The sequence below is a fragment of the Silene latifolia genome, chromosome 3 (assembly GCF_048544455.1).
Source record: "Silene latifolia isolate original U9 population chromosome 3, ASM4854445v1, whole genome shotgun sequence".
NCBI classification, from domain to species: Eukaryota; Viridiplantae; Streptophyta; class Magnoliopsida; order Caryophyllales; family Caryophyllaceae; genus Silene; species Silene latifolia.
Window position 1 is genome coordinate 133,140,615 of NC_133528.1, and position 19,653 is coordinate 133,160,267.

Below are 19,653 nucleotides of genomic sequence, written 5' to 3' on the forward strand. Positions count from 1 at the left end.
ATACAGAGAGGTTAGTAGACCAACGTTGCTTGTTACTCGACCTAGTTAGGGTCACTCGGCCGAGTAGCTTGGATACTTGACCGAGTAGGGCGTACTCGGCCGAGTACGACCGAGTACCACGTCAGTTAACGTGTTTTTATAAAACGCGGAATCATACACCCAATTCACTTTTCGACGGTTCCTTTCTCTTTCTAACTCTAATATCTTTCTCTCTCTCTCTCTCCAAAATATCTCTTATCACCCTATGCTCTCACATGGCCTTGACACTAACCCAAGAAGGGAGATGGTTTATGCTTTATGTCATCGAGTCGGGTTGTCGCCGTTACTGGCATCGGTCTGCGTCTCAAGGTGAGTTTGTGTTTCATCGTCATCTTTCAGTAGGTCGTGAATAGTCTTGTAATAGGATGTGGTTGCTACTTGTAAGATTCATCACGGAATCTTGCGTGGCTTGTTTGTTGGATGCACTTACATGGAATAGCGAAAAGGTAGGGTTTCCCTACTCAGTTGTTTATTTAATTGATTTAAGATGATTATGATTATATTGGCTTGATTAATATCGTTGCTGGCTTGTCTTTCTTGATTGTTGGAATTGTGGTGGATTGGCTATATTGGTGAGGTACGTCCTCGACTGAGTGGAGTCATTTTCGGGAATGGCTTCACGCCCTTGATTCGCCCCTTGTGGTTCCCGCCACAAAGGAGGATGTGCACATTAATGGACATTGGTTATTGCTCGTTGCAATGAGCGGGGCTTAGGTGGGGAAGGCTGCGGTCCCCCAGTGGCGGTATGAATTACCCGTTGTGGTGGGTAATCTGGCAGGGTTACTCAAGTGTCTTGTCGGATATGAGATGTGATTGGAGTTGAAGAATGGTTGTATGAGTGGTTGTCTTGGTTGTCTCTCTTGTGCGTAGCTTACTTTGTTTAATTAGTGACTGACCCCGTGTTGTGTTTTCTAAAACTGTGGTGATCCATTCGGGGATGGTGAGCAGTTGGTTTAGCAGGTGTTGCTTGCTACGTTGCTTTCAGGACATAGAAGGGAATCGAGTCATCACGCTGTCGAACTAGATGCCGCTGTCACACATGTCTAATAGTTCTTTCAGTTGTATATGTTGTAATCTGTTTCACGTTGGTTTATGTTGTAAAGGATAAAGTTAATTAATAAATGTTCTATTATTTTTTATTTGATCTACTTACCTTGGGTAACCGAGATGGTATAGCCTTTATATGATGGGGTGGTCCTTGGTAAGGCACCTTGGTATATGGGGGTGTTACATTTGGTGGAATGCATGGTTCCATAGAAATGACAATATTTTAAATGATGTTCATTTTAATATCAGCAAACTTATCCTTTTATGTATTAATAGCATAAAGATTTGGAATGAGACTAGACATAAAGATCTTAACAATCCTGATAAAGACGTGTCAGTTAGAAATACTATTAGTGATGAAGAAATTTGGTGGGAGAAACCTAAAAATGGGTTTCTAAAGCTAAATTTTGACGGATCAAAAATAGATGGTAATAAAGCTGCTCTAGGATATGTTATAAGAGATCATAATGGTAAAGTCATTTTGCAAGGATAAAAAAAGTGCGGATCTAATAGTATTCTTGTTGCTGAAACTCTCGCTTTAGAAGAAGGCATTTTAGCAACTAAATACTTAGGAATCTCGAAGTTAATTGTAGAAGGTGATAATTTATGTGTTATCAACTCAATTCGTAGTACTTGGCATTATAATGAGTTAATTGTAGAAAGCTAAATTAAGGGAATCTTGATATAATAAGATAGCACTAATAGGCGAGCACTCGGTATTATCAAAGATCTTTCTGCACCTTACCACCCAAATAGTCCAAAAGGTACACAAAAAGAAGACTTCCAGCCCAAACTCTATTAGCAAATGAACAGTCCCGGAACAAGTGGTCAAGTGATTCCGTTTCTTGTGAATCACAAAGCACGCAAGTAAAGGGACCATCAAAACCCCACCTTAAGAATCCTTCCCCAGTGGGCAACGATTCCGTGAGAAGTTTCCATAATGAGAATGATCCAGCTTTTCGGCCCTGGTAGGTTCCATAGGATTTTCTGAAAAACACCCATACATGCAGCTGGAACTCTTTAACGGTCCTTCGCGGTAGCTGAAGTATTCCAGGAATTTTGTAGTGCAATGTGATAGCCAATCTTAACTGAGTAATTCCCGGACGACGAAGCCGACCAATAGAAGTTGTCGCTGCCTTCAGAGCATCGAATCGGAATAGCAAGAATGTCATTCACAGAAGTTTCATCAAAAGACATAGACACGAGTCTATGGTCCCAACAGTTACTGTTACAAATAAGATCTTTGATTCTCAAATTACACAAGTTGGCTGAATCAATTAGAAGCTCTACACATCGTGGTTTCGGCATCGTTCCATGAACCCAGTTAGTATTCCAAACACCAGGATCAGAAAATGGAGAGATGTTCCACGCTAAAAGAGGTTTGCTGAGTTGAAGGCCCCAAACAATACCTTTCCATCCCCATGAAGAATTACTCTTGCCATCATTAAAAAGCAAATCACCATCACGCCACTTTAAGCCATATGTAACACCAATAGACTTACTGAGAATAGAATCTGGGTGAGTGATCATTCTCCATCCAATCTTAACTAGAAGTGCTTGATGGAACTCCTTCGTACGTCTAATGCCCAGACCACCATTCCCTTTAGGTTGGCTTAGGAAAAGCCTACTACACCAGCTAATAGAAGGAGATTTTTTATGACCCGCCCACCAAAAATGTGACAAAATAGCTTCTAATATTTTTGTCACACTTACCGGTATTTTAAATACCAATAGAAAGTAAACAGAGAGGGAGGACAAGACAGGAGAAATCAACGCCAATGTACCTACCAACGATAGAAGAATGCAATTCCATGAAAATAATCACTTCCTAATCTTGTTTATGATAAACTCTAAAATTTCTCTGTTACTTTTATTACCACCTGAGAGTCCGCCATCAGTAGGAGTACCCAAGTAAGAACCCAAATTAGTACCACACGGTATGTTGAAGGTTTTCAAACATTTTCGAGCAAAGGATAGACTACAGCACGAGCTTAACGTCATAGAGGACTTATTATTATTAATAACTTGACCGGAGGCATGACAATAGTCCTTAATAACTTTGTCCAGGCTTACGCAACTCTTAGAATTAACTTCAATAAAAAAAACATAGAATCATCCGCAAAGAGCATATGGGAGATAGGGATATTGTTTCTGCTGAACTTAATTCCTTGTATAAGCCCCTCCTTCTCCATATGTAGTATGGTTAAAAAGAGAATTTCAGTACACAGAACAAATATATAAGGGGAAAGAGGATCGCCCTAAAGAAGGCCGCAATTCGGGTGGATACGTCTTGAAGGAACTCCATTTACCAGTATTTCATAAGACACCGTCGTGATACACTTCATAATCAGCTGAATGAAGTTAGGAGGGAATCCTATCAGGAGCAGTGTACCTCTGATAAAGTTCAAATCCAACCGGTCATAGGCTTTGCTCATGTCTGCTTCAAAGGCCATCCTACCTATCCTACCATTTCTAGATGAATAAATTTTTTGTAATATTTCATTTGTAATTAATATATTATCACCAATATTCCTCCAGGAACAAATGCATTTTTAAAGTTACCCACTAGTTTTCCCATGAACTTCTTCAGTCGATTAGTGATATATCTAGTAATGACTTTCATTATAACATTGCATAGACTAATCGGTCGGAAGTTATCAACCATTTCAGAGGCACTAGTTTTAGGGATAAGAACTAAGAAAGTCTTATTCAGGAATTCTGGTGAGCTATTACCATTGAGAATAGCCAAGACAGTCCCAACAACATCATGCTTAGTAAAGTGCCAACATTTATGGAAGAAAATAGCAGGAATACTGACAGGCTAATCGTATACCTACCAAAAATAACCAACTGGTCTCTAACTAATATAGCTAGGGAAGTCGGGATCGTATCCACAAGGAGGTTGTTTGCAAATCTAAATGTCAATTCAAGTCTGTCAAAGTCACAAAGTTGGGGGTTTTGAGATGGGTTTGTCTATTAACTAAAGTAGCAAACAAAAGAAAATAAATTATAAACGAATTCAAATAAGAGAGAAAACAGCTAGGATGGTCGGTTCACCGCGGTCTACAACGATCTAAGGTAAGGTCAACGGTCAGCAATAAATGGTCTAAAGGGTACTGAACAGGTCCTCTCGGTCCACTATTCGCCCTAGAACTCTAATGTAGCTCTCGCCCTAGTTAGAATATTCTATTGTTCACAGCAAGTCTTCGCCTTTTCCAATCTCTCGATCCAGGTCAAGGTTTAACAAGATGGTCAATTAATTATGTGCACTTAATTAATCAAACCGCTATCAGATGCCACGATTAACAATTCAGACGGAGTAAACAGCTAGACCTAAAACCCTAACATATTATGTCATAGAGTCGCGGATCCCCTAAATCCTAGCACAAGAGAATTAGCTATGCATAATTAAACTAACTAATTAAACAATAATGATATTAATCGAATTAAACATGATGACAAAACGTAAATAATACTTGAACACAAAACTTGCAACTAACAAGGAAGAAATAAGCAATACGAATAAATTGAAGAACGAAGAACAAATGAAATTACCGAAATTGGAAGAGAGGGATTACAAGTTTAGATTCGAAAATTAAAAGAGCAAAGTAACGTAAAACTGTATTTTTGCAAAAGTAAAGATGCCCTAATAAAGTTCTCAGCATGTGTTTATATAGAAATAGCTGATAATTATTGAATAAACGGCTAATGGGTCGAAACACTAACTAAGCAAACACGGCCTGGTAAGTAAAATAGTCGATCGACCAGAATTCCAGTCGATCGACTAGTTCTCTGAGCAAAAGCAGTCGATTGACCACTATCTTCAGTCGATCGACTTTTCTGGGTAAACAGCAGCGACAATCGTCACTTAATCACGCTTCCTTTCATCTTCACGCATTCCAAGATGATCATTCCCGAGCTTAACTTCACTAGTATCCCGAATGCAACTCCGGGGACGGGTTTTGGTTTGTTTAATCTTCCTTTCGGGTCCATATCTGCATAAAATACAAAATAACCCAAAGTAGCCGATTCATGAGATAATAGTAGTTAGTCGCTACTAAATAAGCATAGAAATGCGTGCAAATGAGTAAAGTAAATATATGAAATAGGCACGCATCAAATACCATCATATCCCGGAGATTTTAACGGACCAAGTTGAAACACACTTGTGCAAACCTCCTTAAGAGTGAAACGAATGCCAAGTGCATCTTTGTTATTAGGAGAAAGAAACCCTTTATTGATACTGAACAAATTCTTTACAGTAGGGAGGTACTCATCAAAAGTGATCTGATTCGCTCCTTCCTTAAAGAGTCTAGTATAGAATTGGACAAATAATCCCTTAATGTCCTCAGTGTCAAACTTCCACTCCCCATTATCCATTTTAATCCCAGCTATGTAATTCCTGTCTGCCCTTCCCTTAACCCAATTAAAGAAGTACTTGGAGCATGTATCTCCCTCTATGTTCCATTTAATCTTAGCCCTCTGTTTCCAATATTTAGCCGAGAGCTTAGCATACTCCACTTGACTAGCATATGCAGTAGTGGAAGTTCGAGTCACTCCCCTTGTCTCAATTTCATGCAGACCTTTCACGCATACAGTTCCCAGCTCTGGATGACTTATGTATCATTCTGACTATAACAGAGCCTAAGACAGGGTCAGGCCATCCGTTATGTACTAAACAAATACATTCCTTATAATCCAGGTTCCAAGCCTCCATTCGATAAGGTCTTGTAAAATTACAAGTAATTAATTCTGTTTCAAAGATAATAGGCGCATGATCTGAAACTTGAATATTGTAATACTACGGTTTACTATGTCTTTGGGTACTCTATCGAGTGGGGCTTACTCTGTCGAGTAAGTATGTTTGGTTTACGAAACAGTGTTCTGCTGAAGGGTACTCGATTGATTAAGTTGGGGACTCGATCGAGTAAGGGTCACTCGATCGAGTAAGTTACTTACTCGATCGAGTAAGTTGGTTCTACGGGTTGTTTTAGCCGGGTTTTGTTAGTAACGTGTGATTGGTATTTAAGCTTTCCGTCACTTTCTTAATCACTTTTATCTTTTCTAAAAACCTTTAAAGAGAGAAAACAAGTTACGTTGCTTTTGTTCTTCGCGTTGCTATCAAATCCGAAGGGCTAAGGTTGTCGGATCATCGTGTTCTTTACGCCGTTGAGTTCGTCGTGTTGTGGGTAAGATCCTTGTATGATTTTTATACCGTTTCGTTGATTTTGGTTGAAACCCTAATTGGGTAAATTGGGGGTTTTGGGAGTATTGTGTTTATTAGATGGTGATTGTATGATTGTATGTTTGATAGGAGGTGACTTCGTTGAAGAACGATTTTGATTAGCTGATTGTGACGATCTTGGTGATTGTTTTTCCAGGTAGGGTTTTCCTACTCGGTTATTGGTTACATAATTGTTGGTGGTGGTTGTGTTTATTGTTGATCTATAACATGTTGGTTTTGTGTTGGAGTTATTGTTGCATAATTGATTGTGTAATTGTCTGTGGTTCTCGAGGTGCGTCTTCGGCTGAGTGGAGTCATTTGCGGGAGTGGCTTCACGCCCTTTATTCACCGTCTGTGGAACCCGCCACAGGAGGGGATGTGCACATTAATGAACATGGGTTATCGCTCGAAATAGATGAGCGGGGATTAGGTGGGTACGGCTGCGGTCCCCCACTGGCGGCGAGGAACACCTGTTGTGATGGGTATTCTGGCAGGACTACACACTTTAGTGTGTAGTCAGGTGTGTGGAGTTGTGACGGAGTTTGGGTAATGTGTGTGTTGTATCTTATATATTGTGTTTTGTGTAATCAGTAACTGACCCCGTTTAAATGTTTTGAAAACTGTGGTTATCCATTCGGGGATGGTGAGCAGTTGTCTAGCAGGTATATTATGGATGCGCGCGGGATTAGCTGGGGATGGAGTCGCCACGTGTCTGATAGTAGTCTTCCGCTTTGTTATCATGAGACCTTTTGTTACTTTAGTTGTAGTTTGGTTTTAGAACAGTTGTACTTTACTTTACAGTTGGTTTTGTTATGTAATCACTTAAACTTATCTATTAAAGTACGTTCTTTTGTGGTCTATTTGATATTCATTGCCTCGGGTAACCGAGATGGTAGCACTTTCATGCATTGGGTGGTCTTGGTAAGATACCTTGGTGTATGAGGGTGTTACAAAGTGGTATCAGAGCGACGATTTTGGAACCTGTAACTAATGAACCCAATGAATCTAGGGAGTCAAACTAAAATGAATCCGGTTAGGAGTTATTAGGAGCTAATGCAAAGACTTGGAAGACGTTCTATAGTCGCGAACTCGCCCTACAACTTTAAACCAATCACTATGGAGTGTTATGGGACCGCTATGTGTTTACCAATGTTTTATTGCATATGTTGGATGAATATGTATATATATGAATTTGTTGGATGAATGGTATGTGGTTGAATGAAGGATGTGGTGGAAAGGATGAAAGTAATCGTATATGGTAATATGATTAGTGGTTAAGCTACTTGTTTATTGTTATTTAATATGCGTATGTTAGATAAAGTGTATGATGGATGATTTGGTGGAAAAGGTAAAGTAATGTTGCATAAGAATATGATTTCATGTTTTAAGCATGTTTATATGACGGAAGTGAATTTTTATAATGTTGTTATGTTAGTAACATGTGAATATATTTTTGCGTTTGATGTATACATACATATATATTGTGTTGCGAAAAGTTATAGAATAAAAGTGTGCGGGCAGAACGTGATTGGTAAGTTGAATACTATATGATCATGATGGATGTTATTGTTTGACTTTTGTAGATAGAAACATGTGGTTAGTTGAGTATAAAGTTGGTTTTGTTTACTTTGTTGTTGTTTAAGTTGTTTGGAAGTAGGAATCAAGTAGTTATGTTGTCCAATTACAGTAAAGTTGTCTTTAAACTGTTATAACTTGAGACGTATATATGATTTTTATGTGATTCCAATTGGAGGTGATATCTTGTTCTTTTACGATTCTAACGATAGGTCACACGCCTAAAATGACCAAGAAACGAGTGAGATATGACCGTTTTACGAAAATTGGACAGTGCTGAGAAATGCGTAGGGTACTCGATCGAGTGCACCTCTTGTTACTCGATCGAGTACCACTTACTCGATCGAGTAGCCCTGGTAATGTATTGTACGTGCTTTTGACCTTCACCTACTGGATCGAGTAGGCTATACTTGATCTAGTGACCCCTGTTTTGGGTCATATGCTTATCTTTTTACCTCGTCGCATATCATGTTTAATTCAAAGGTGTTCTTTTGCTTCTTTATGCATTGTTTTACGTATGTGTTGGTTCTGATACGTAAGTTACCAGATCTTATGATGTAATGAGTAATACCTTGTGATGGGTATGAGTTCGGTGGGGAGGACATGAGTTATATGTGGTTGTGATGGATAGTGGAAAAAGGAAAGGGAGATTGATGAGGTTATCGAGGCAGGGAGCATGTTTTGTGAGATGTGGTGAGTGATATAGTCGCGTGTTGAGTAATGTAAAACTAAGTGAATATGGGCAAGGGATGATGTAAGTCTACAGAACGTGAGAATGAAAAGATTGAAAGGAAGGATGTGGATATTAGCAACTTGAGATGTGTAAGGAATTATGGAGGGAGACGGTTAGGATTGTGTTGGTTAAGAATATATGTACTGAAAGGTCGTTGTAGAGGGATTGAGAAGAGTGGTATATAGTGAACTAAGATGGAGACATGTCGCGACGTGGATTTGTAGATAGTGAGTGAGTTTGAGAAATTTGGTTTATTAAGAGGTGAAACTAGTGTGTGATTTCCTTAGGCAATTAACGGTATGAAATGAGTTTTGGTTTCTAGAGGCAAATAGTAAACATTGATTTTGTGGATTGATTAGTGGCAAGTGTGAGTGAGTAGGATGATAAGAGGGGACCCATGGTAAGAAAGAGTGAGAAGATACCGATATGAAGTAATGGAATTTGAGTTTTGGAGCAACGAAAAGGTAACTGGATTACCAGAGAGTTAGGTACAAGGAGTAAGGAGATGAACTAATAATTGGTATTGCTGAGTGTAAAAGGAAGAGAAGGATGAAAGTAAGCTGAGAAAACGTCGACCAGAGTTAAGGAACATGAAAGTAAGGAATCATGGAAATGTGTGATAACATCATGAGAGGATGTGAGTTAATGGTTATATAGGAGTTTCAGGACAACATGTTAGCCATGAGTTTCGAGGAATTAAGGGGAGTAAAAGTTGGTAGAGTATTTGCACGATATGAGATTTTGGTGGTGAGTTAGGTGGCGATAGAATTAAAGATAGAATTGGGATGAATGTTCAGGTAAATTTTATTGATGGGGTTGATGTTCGTCATTTGGGATGCTAACCGAAGATGGGAAAGAAATAGTGATATTTAGATATGAGTGTAAGAGGTGTGATATACGAACGGTGGTAGTGTTGAGGTGTTGTCACTAGTGGTTAAGGGTGATGATAAGCAGGAAATATAGCCATTCTAAAGAGGTTGATTTTGTAGAGACCAAATTAATATGTATGGTTGTGAGGAAGTATAAGATGTGGTTATAGGAGGCAGTTTCTAGTAGTTAAGTATAAATGGTATGGTTACATTTGTCAGGAGGTGATAGTTACGCGAATGAGAGAATGTGTTACGAAGGGCATGCGAGTTAAGCTCGAGCGAGAGATAACCTTTATCAAGTGGTAACTTACGTGATCAGGATTGACTAGTTGGATGTGATTACGGGTCTATGATGTGTATAAATGTTTGTGTGAGGTTTTGACCTCACGAGAAGTGGTATGGTGTGATAGTTATAAAGTTGCTATCTGAATATTCTGTAATATATGTTGGGTACGGTAACCTAATGGAATGATATTCAAAAAGTAATAATTTGACTGATCTGGCATAGCAAGTTATACTTGTATGTATATTCATGATATATGTTTATTCTGTGAAAAGGTATGGATGATATTCATGAGGTTCTAATCTGTTTATTCCGTGTAATATGTTGCGTTGTGATCTAGTAAAACGGTTTTGAGTAGTTTTCTTTTCCGGGAAGTTTTACTGAGTCAGTGTTTATGTGAATTGTGTAAGTTGCAATGACTATCGTTGTGGCTGTTGTGCCTCGGGTGGTGATCTGGGCATGGTATTTCGTGTTGTGATGCGGGTATTTTCGCGCTGCAGTGCGGCTGTTGGTGGCGGGGTTGCGATGCCGTCATCGGTTGTGGTGGAGTAGACGGGATACTTATGAGACAAGTTTTAGAAAGTACATACCACTTATACATAGTTTGTTGTTTTGTTTACTGCTGTTTTCTGCGAGTTTCGGTTAGGACAGATAGACGGTTGTTTTTTTATTGATGTTTCTTACCAGTTTCAGCTTGAGAGTGAGGGTAGAGTATGATATGGAAGAGAGTTGTGTATGTTTCCGTGGTTGTCATGGTATAGTGATATCCTGTTGGTGGGACACAGTTGCGAGAGGTTGTTGGAGTACTTGTGATATTCTTTTAGAGGAGACATTGGTTGACATAGTAATGGCAAGTGATTTGTGGAACATGTGTTGTACTGATCTGGAAGCTGCAGGTGGTTCATAGTCTTTTATTGGGACAATGTGTATAGGGTGTTGGAAATTAGTATCATGTTAAGTTGTGGATGAGTTGTGGTTATAAAGAGAGAGCTTGAGGATCTAGTGAGAGTGTCTGTAACAATTGTGGATCGTAAATTATGATTATGGAGATAAGCGCATGTATAAAGGAGTATGTTTTTTTGCGGTAATGTGGAAGAGTTGGTGTGGTGATTTTGCTGAGGATTTTATGGTATAGATTAGATGGAGTGCAGAATGAATTGGGGAATGAGGACTGTTAGAGGAAGAGAGATCTGGATATAGGAACGGTTGTCGGTGTTGAGGTTATAGTCGGTTATCATTGACATGCGGTGGTCATGAGGATTTTGGGAAGTAGAGCAAAGGATTTAGTATTAGTGGGTTACAAGGACGTAACACTTATCTTAAGAGAAGTAGGATGCGACAAAGAGAGGTTGATGGTTGTACATGTTGCGGTATAATTAGATGTTTGAGCCTTGGCGTAGAATAAAGGATGCATTTGTATGGTGGTTGATATTGTTAAAAGGTCATGGCTGTGCTTGTAGTAGTGCGATGTTTAGGAATGGGAGAATATTTCGATAGTGTTGACAGTTGAATGATGATGTTTATGAGTTCGATAGTGTTGACAGTTGGATGATGTTGTTTATGAGTTCGATAGTGTTGACAGTTGGATGATGTTGTTTATGAGTATGAGTAAACTTCGAGGACGAAGTTCTTTTCAAGGGTGGTAAAATGTAACATCCCGTTTGATGTTTATGAGTGTCTTGATATTGAATTTTTTTTCGAGTGGATAATATGTTAGTGAGACGAAGCTAGTGGCGTTGGTGAATGGTACTTGGAAGTGTATGGAGTTAGTGTCGACAGACTATAATGTGGTGGATACGATATCGTGAGCCATGTTGTGGAGGTAGGCATAGTTGGTGGAGTTGGTGTTAAGAGTTCATGTTTTATAGGTTGGTTTGAACTTAGGGGACAAAGTTCTTTCTAAGGAGGGAAGACTGTAATACTAAGGTTTTCTATGTCTTTGGGTACTCTATCGAGTGGGGCTGTAATACTACGGTTTTCTATGTATATGGGTACTCTATCGAGTGGGGCTTACTCTGTCGAGTAAGTATGTTTTTATACGAAACAGTAGTCTATCTGATGGGTACTCGATCGAGTATGTGTGGCACTCGATCGAGTAAGGGGCACTCGATCGAGTAAGTTACTTACTCGATCGAGTAAGTTACTTTTACGGGTTGTTTTTGACGGGATTTGTTAATAACGCGTGATTCATATTTAAAGGTTTCCGTCAATTTATTCATCACTTTTACTTTTTCTAACAACCCTTCAAAGAGAAAAGAAGTTACGTTGTCTCCGTCGTTGCGTTACTATCAAATCCCAAAGGCTAAGGTTGTCGGATCATCACGTTCTTTATACCGTTGAGTTCGTCGTGTCGAGGGTAAGATCCTTGTATAGTTTTTATGTTGTTTCATTGATTTTGGTTAAACCTTAATTTGGGGGTTTTTATGATTGTATGATTAAGGTAGTATTTGTATGAATGTATGTGTGGGAGGAGGGTTCGTAGAAGAGAGGTTTTGAGACAGCTGCTAGATCGTCTGATTCTGTGACTGCATTCCAGGTAGGGTTTCCCTACTCAGTATTAGTTACATGATTTGTGGTGATTGTGCTGTAGTTAGTGGTGATTGATTGATTCAGACGGTTGTGATTTCATATTGTTGTTTGTTTCAGATGGTTGTTGAATATTATTATTGTTGTTGTGGTATATGTCTGTGATCTTCGGGGCGCGTCTTTGGCTGAGTGGAGTCACTTGCGGGAGTGGCTTCACGCCCTTGATTCGCCTTTTGTGGAACCCGCCACAGAAGGGATCACATTAATGAACATGGGTTTATCGCTCAATGGAGATGAGCGGGGATTTGGTGGGTACGGCTGCGGTCCCCCACTGGCGGCGTGGAGTACTTGTTGCGATGGGTACTCTGGCAGGGCTACACACTTTAGTGTGTAGTCAGTTATGAGGTGATTGGAGACGGAGACTGGGATTGTGTGTGAGCTGTTTGTATGATTGTTTCAGTGTGGCTTTGATTGTGTAATTAGTACTGACCCCGTTTAAATATTTTAAAAACTGGGGTGATCCATTCGAGGATGTTGAGCAGTTATTGAGCGGGTATGATATGATGCGTATGGGATAGCTGGGATGAGTCATCACGTGGCAGTTAGAAGTCTTCCGCTGTGTCAGACGATGTTGTATAATTTTGACAGTTTTATCCGTAGACTGTCTGAGCACCTTGTATTTCAGTTTAACAGTTTTGCTTTTGATCATGTAATCACCTTAAACTATATTGTTATTTAAATTATGTTTCCTCATTGTCATTTGATTATCATTGTCTCGGGTAAGGCACTTGGAGTATGGGGGTGTTACAAAGTGGTATCAGAGTGACGATCTTGAAACCTGTAACCAATGAACCTAATGAACCTAGGGAGTCAAACTAAAATGAACCCGGGGTAGAAGTTGTAGGAGCTAATGCAAAGACTTGGGAGACGTCCTAAAGTCACGAACTCGCCCTACAATTTTGAACCGGTCACCATGGGATGTGAGTTGGGATCGCTATATGTTTACCTTGTGTGCTATGTATTCATATAGTAATGAGTTGTGTGAAACGGTGGATGCATGTATGTGGAGGATAGGAGATGTGTAGTGAAGGAAGATGATGATATGATTTTATATGTTGTTGGTTGAATATATGAATGGCATGATGAATGATTATGATCTGGCATAATAAGGAACATGTGAATATGTATGTTGTGTCGTATACGTATATTTTGTTTGCGTAAAGTTATATTATAAGTTCATATAATTGTCTACTGTTGTATCATATGCACTTGTTAGATGGAGAATGTGATTGAACTAGATGAATTGATTGGAAAGATGAAGTGGCAATTCCATGAGAATATGAATTTTGTGATTATAAATATATTTAGGGGACAAAGTGGATTTGTAATATATCGTAATATGGAAATAGGATTTGTAATGTATGAGTATGTTTTGTTTTACGAAAAGTTATAAAGTTAAATTATGCGGTAGTATATGATTGATAAGTTGAATGTTATATGAGCATGATAGATGTTATTGTTTGGCTTTTGGTAAGCAGTAACATGTGGTTAGGGATACTGGTTTTATGAGCATTGAGTTATTTTTGTTTACCTTGTTGTCGTTTAAGTTGTTCGGAAGTAAAATCAAGTAGTTGTGTTTTCGATTATAGAGAGATTGTCTTTAAACTGTTATAACTTGAGATGTATATATGATTTTGAAGTTATTCCAATTGGAGGTGATATCTTGTTCTTTTACGATTCTAACGATAGGTCACACGCCCAAAACGACCAAGAAACGAGTGAGTTATGACCGTTTTACGATACCTGGACAGTGCTGAGAAATGCGTAGGGTACTCGATCGAGTGGCCCTCACTCGATCGAGTGCACCTCTTGTTACTCGATCGAGTAACCCTTACTCGATCGAGTAGTCCTGGTAATTTGTTTTACGTGCTTCTGACCTTCACCTACTCGATCGGGTAACTCACTCACTCGATCGAGTGGCCTGTACTCGATCTAGTGACCCCTGTTTTGAGTCGTATGCTTATCTTTTGGCTTCGTTGCATATTATATTTAATTCAAAGGTGTTCTTTGGCTTCTTCATGCATTGTTTTACGTATGTGTTGGTCCTGATGCGTAAGTTACCCAATCTTATGATGTAAGGAGTGGCACCTGTGGTGAGTATGAGTTCGGTGGGAGGACATGAGTTATATGTGTTGTGATAGATAGTGGAAAAAGAAAAGGAAGGTCGGTATGGCTTATTGAGGTGTGGAGCATGTTTTGTGAGATTAGATGAGTGATAAGATTGTGTATTGAGTGATGTAAAAGTAAGTGAATGTGGGCAAGACATGATATAAGTCTAAGGAACATGAGAATGAAAAGATTGGAAGTGATACCGTCGTCAGGTACCAAAAATAAATACCTAGCTACTACTAACAGAAGTCAGCAGTAAGTAGGGTCGATCTACACAGGGAGGCGGTCACTATCTACTTGTCAACTCGGTCTGTCTAAAGTCACCAGAAGGGGGTTTGAATTGATTTAACTAAACTACTGAGATTAAGGCAAGGGGGAAATAAAAAGAGAGATTAACAATAAGAAAAGGGAACTAGGATGTCGGGTCATCAATGATTATCGGTCAATTGCAGCTAAGGTCACAGATCAGTCAGTTGTATCGGTCTAAGGGGCAACGAATATCTCCTTCCGGTCTCAATTCGCCCTAAAACACTAATAGCTTAACTTCCGCCCTCACTAAAGTGCCCTAATGCTCACTGTAGGTCTCACCCCTTCCAACCTTCCGGTCTAGGTCAATGCTTACCAATGTTAAATAAGCTAATTGCATCGATTCAATCAACTAGTTACAATTAAGAGCAGTGATAAACAACAGAGACATAATAACAACGACAGATCTGCAAACTATTTAACAATTAACAATAATCATCGACTTCCCTAAATCCTAGCAAGGATAATTAGCTAGACATAATGATAAAGGAAATAAGAGGGAAAGATAAAGAAGAAATAAACATTGCAAATGAAAAAGAGAATTAAATAGAGAGAGTAAGGAAAGAGATTACAGACTAAGATCCCGAAAAGAGAAGCAGTGTAACGTTCAACAGAGAGAAAGGGAAAAGATTAATGTATATCGTGTCATGCAAATGACGTCTGATCGTTCCTATTTATAAGAAATATGATATTATTTGACCTAATAAAGAATTAAAGAGAAAACGCCCGATCCCAATAGAGATTTACTCGATCGATAACTTTTATATCACTCGATCGAGCAAAACCAAGATAAAACCTCTCGATCAAGTACTTTAGGTACTCAATCAAACACTTATCAAATAGGCACTACTCGATCGAGTAGAAAAAGGAGTCGATCGATTACAATTGTACTCGATCGAGTACTTTCCAGCGCACAATTCCTGCTTCGCGCACGGAACTTCAAACGGCTGCCATTTCTTCGTTACTTGGGAAAACAGGGCGTTTCCAGTGGCGTTGGAAAGCTAAGAGGACAAGATTTCATATCAAATTAGAATCACCTGAAAATCAGTTGTAGAACTCGATATATGGCTCTTCAAAGTAGGCACTGGTAATTTGAAGTTCTTCCTCTGCTCGCCTAGCTATCTTACTCCTTTGCGCATCTCAAAATAGTAGTTTGCAAGCTCCGACTCAACTCATCTCCTAAATGCATGCATAGGGAATGTTTTAGGCTTGATTATACTCATTTTCGGTTCATACCTGCAAATAATACAAGACAAACCAAAGTAGCCAATTCGGGGGACATTTATAGCTAAACACTACACAAAATGCATTGAAAAGCGTGCAAATAAAGTACAAAATACCTATATAAAATGCACGCATCAAATCTCCCCAAACCAAATATTTGCTTGTCCTCAAGCAAATTAAATGCAAACTAATGGAACAGATATAAAAACTCATAGCTAGCTATAACTTGTCTACTTGAACCAATTTAATGCAAACAAAAATCAACAGTCATAGCCACAGCAGTCAACACGCAAACGAGTTATAAGATGTCCATAAATAAAGCTGACCTATCGACCTTGCAAGACCGACAAAATCGGACTCTTACGGGTCAGTCTTCTCTCATGAAGCAAAGGGTGAATATGTATGTAAGAGAGAAAGAGAATACAGTCACTCACCTAAATTGCGACCTACATAACATGCATGCAAAAAAAATGATAGACGATTCAAGTACTAATGCATACATTCCAACCAACAATGTCCGTCACAGCCGAGGGCTTACAAATAGTATGGAAAAGTGAGGTTCAGGTGAGAAAAGGCAAAATAAATTATGGAAATGTGGAGGTAAAAACGCCAAGCTAGTTCCTAAACAAGACCATATAAGACCGTCCGAATCTCAACTGACTGAAAAATAAATACCAGTGCCCTTCACTGGCACGCATCTCACTATCCAAATACACTATCTCCTCAAAAAAAAAATATAGAATAAAACAGAGGAGTGAGACCGTCACAAGATAAAAGTGAGCACATACGTTCTCAATTAAATAGCAAAAACAAATCAAATAAACTCTTTTTTTTTCTTCATTCTCTTCTTTCTGACTTACACGTGAATCCATTTTTCTCAAATTTTTTTCTTTTTTTTCTTTTTCTCTTCATTCACGTTTTTCTCATTTTTTTCTTTTTCAATTCTTTTTTTTTTCGTTTCATTCTGATACTCCTTTCCTTCATGCATCCTCCACCAACTCCGATCAAAATACACACGGCCAAACTGCAGATGGAAAAATATACCACAAAAGACAAACTAAACTAGCTTGACTAGGCAGGCTCAGTTTTGGATGTAGCTGATGGGTCAAAAAGGCTAAATTTGGCTTAAGTGGAGCTAAATGGGTGAAAAATGTAAGAAAAGGGAAAATTTGCAAGTACCTCCCTGCATGTGACACCGACCACAAACCCGAATGTATGCATTTGACAAGAAATCGAATTTCATAAACGTGCAAAAGTGATAAACATGTTATGCAAGGAGTACTACTCTCAATACCTATGTAAACCGGTCATGAATGTCACCAGTTATAAGGCTCTAAATCTCAGAAATTGTAAGTAGGTTGCCAATTTATCAGGTCAAGTCTAAACAGCCAGCTAAAATTTGACATTAACTGGTAGATATGCGCAGGACTAAACTAATAACTGTCAATTAGATGCAAGGCTCAAGTAAAAATGACAAGTTAAAGTGCAATTTCATCACGGAAATCTACATTTCCGACTCAACCTATATGCAAAAATAAACATGAAATTTTTTTGATTTTTCGTTTTTTTTTTTTATAATTTTTTTTTTTTTAGAGTAAAGAACAATGCATACGAAAATTAAACGTGATAACAAGAATGCAATAAAAACTGAACGCAGACACAGATATGGATGCATAACCTCCCCAAACAAAACCGTACAATGCCCTCATTGTACCCAAAAATAGGGAAAGGAAATGCAAACTAAAAAGGATAGAGAGACTGTGGAAAACTTACAAGATAACACGAAGTAGGGACCTCCCCAAACCAGCCAGCAACATGGGAGGTCACAAATAGCTGCAGGACATCGTCACAGGAAGCGAATCAAGATAAACCAACTCGATCGAGAGAGAAGATTACTCGATCGAGTGCAATGGGCTGTAAAAGTGTTCGATCGAGAAAGTAGGGCACTCGATCGAGAAGACACATTATTAAACACACAACAAAAACCGAAACGTTAGAAAACAACTAAAAAGCGTAAATTCCGGGTTGCCTCCCGGATAGCGCTAGTTTCAGACAGGTCCCAGCTCGACCTTCTTTTCTTCGAGCCTCTCTAATTTAGCCTGGTTAAAACAGCTCAAAGCGCGCAGCAACCGATCAAATAGCTGCGCATGTGCGACACAAAACTGTAAGTTGCACCAAGGTATAATAGCAACATAGGAAAATAACATGTATAAACGTTTAAGCCTAACAAATTTCCTATGACAGCTCCTAAATTTGTCCACAAAATAAAGGAGCTCAGGAGCAATTAGTAATAATCTAGGGTACCGTTTCAGATTAACAAATCTACGATGACAAGTATGGTGAAAAACTGTTAAATTACTTGTCCAACTGAGAGGGGGTAGAGCATCGGAAGAAGAAAAAATAGGAGTCATATGAGATAGCGTACTATTAATACTAACAACAATGAAATTATCGCTAACTATCTCAGGTGGGTTGCTCTCACAGTCGGAATCATTGACAAAAGAATATATTACCTCATCCGTGCTCGGAGCAATTACCGACTCAGCTGTCTTCTCGTTACCCTCCTCAGTGGATTCTGTCCCGTAAATTGCAGCCTCCAAGTCATCCAACTCGGCTTTGAAAAGGGGAGATTCACCGTATCCATTGTCTTCATAAAAATCGTCACCCAAAACGAACCCATGTGACAAATCAATGCACTCTTTGGCCAAACTAGTCGATCGAGCAAAAATAGAACTCGATCGAGAGCTTCCTTCCTGATTTTCACTCGATCGAACACAGTGAACTGCTCGATCGAGGAATTCCTCAACACAATTGTTCGATCGAGTGGAATCAACTGTTCGATCGAACGTTTTCTCTGGTAATCCACTCGATCGAGCACTATTACTAGCTCGATCGAGTGATCTTTGCAGTGCATCGCAGAAATCTTCATAACTCGCTTCATTTTCGGATAGATCTTCGTACTCCGAGTCATATAAACTATCAGCAACGATAGGCAACTCGGGTCCTCCCTGGGAAAGAACACTCTCCGCGTGCCAAAAGGTCGTCTCAGCGGCTAGCTGAGCTATTTGAGACTCAAGCTCACCGATTTGAGCGTACGTATGTCTATCATACTCTTGCTTTTTTAATGCAAGTGTCTTGATCAAAGATTTCAGCTCCGCAATCTCTTCTTTCTGTCTATCAGGAGGAAGAGCTTGTTGTCGGGGTGGCAAGACGAACGGAGGCTTTTGATAGCCTTGTTGATAAGGTAGATGTGGCAGCACAACTACAGCGGAATAGCTAGCTTGTCTGCGGTGCTTGAACGCGTAGACCTCGTCGTTCTCTGCCATGCAAATAGCTGCATTGTGTCTAGCAGCACCACATCTCCCACAGTAAACCACCTGCTGCGCCATGGAATGGAACATAGGTGGAGGTCAAAGGTACTCAAGCCTTCCCTTTAACGATCTTTTACCTAGAACTGTCTAGGTAGGACCTGTAGGACCTATCAAAACAGCACTAAAGAAAAAGATGAGAACGGGCTCGAGGAATCATTCCTTGAGGCTAAAAACAGACAAAATTAAAACAAGTAAATAAAGTAGTTGCCTCCCCGGCAACGGCACCAAATTGATACCGTCGTCAGGTACCAAAAATAAATACCTAGATACTACTAATAGAAGTCAGC

At 39.3% G+C, this 19,653-nt stretch overlaps 1 protein-coding gene across 1 annotated transcript; it reads right to left on the bottom strand.

Annotated features, from left to right (window-relative positions):
* Nucleotides 1-2,106: 2,106 nt before the first annotated feature.
* On the bottom strand, nt 2,107-19,321 carry LOC141649721 (uncharacterized). The gene is made up of 5 exons (XM_074458403.1): nt 18,880-19,321; nt 5,263-5,693; nt 3,649-3,907; nt 2,964-3,176; nt 2,107-2,870 (listed from the first exon to the last, which is right to left on the bottom strand). The coding sequence occupies exons 1-5, from the start codon at nt 19,319-19,321 to the stop codon at nt 2,107-2,109; spliced, it is 2,109 nt and encodes a 702-aa protein (XP_074314504.1).
* Between the last annotated feature and the right edge of the window lie 332 nt (nt 19,322-19,653).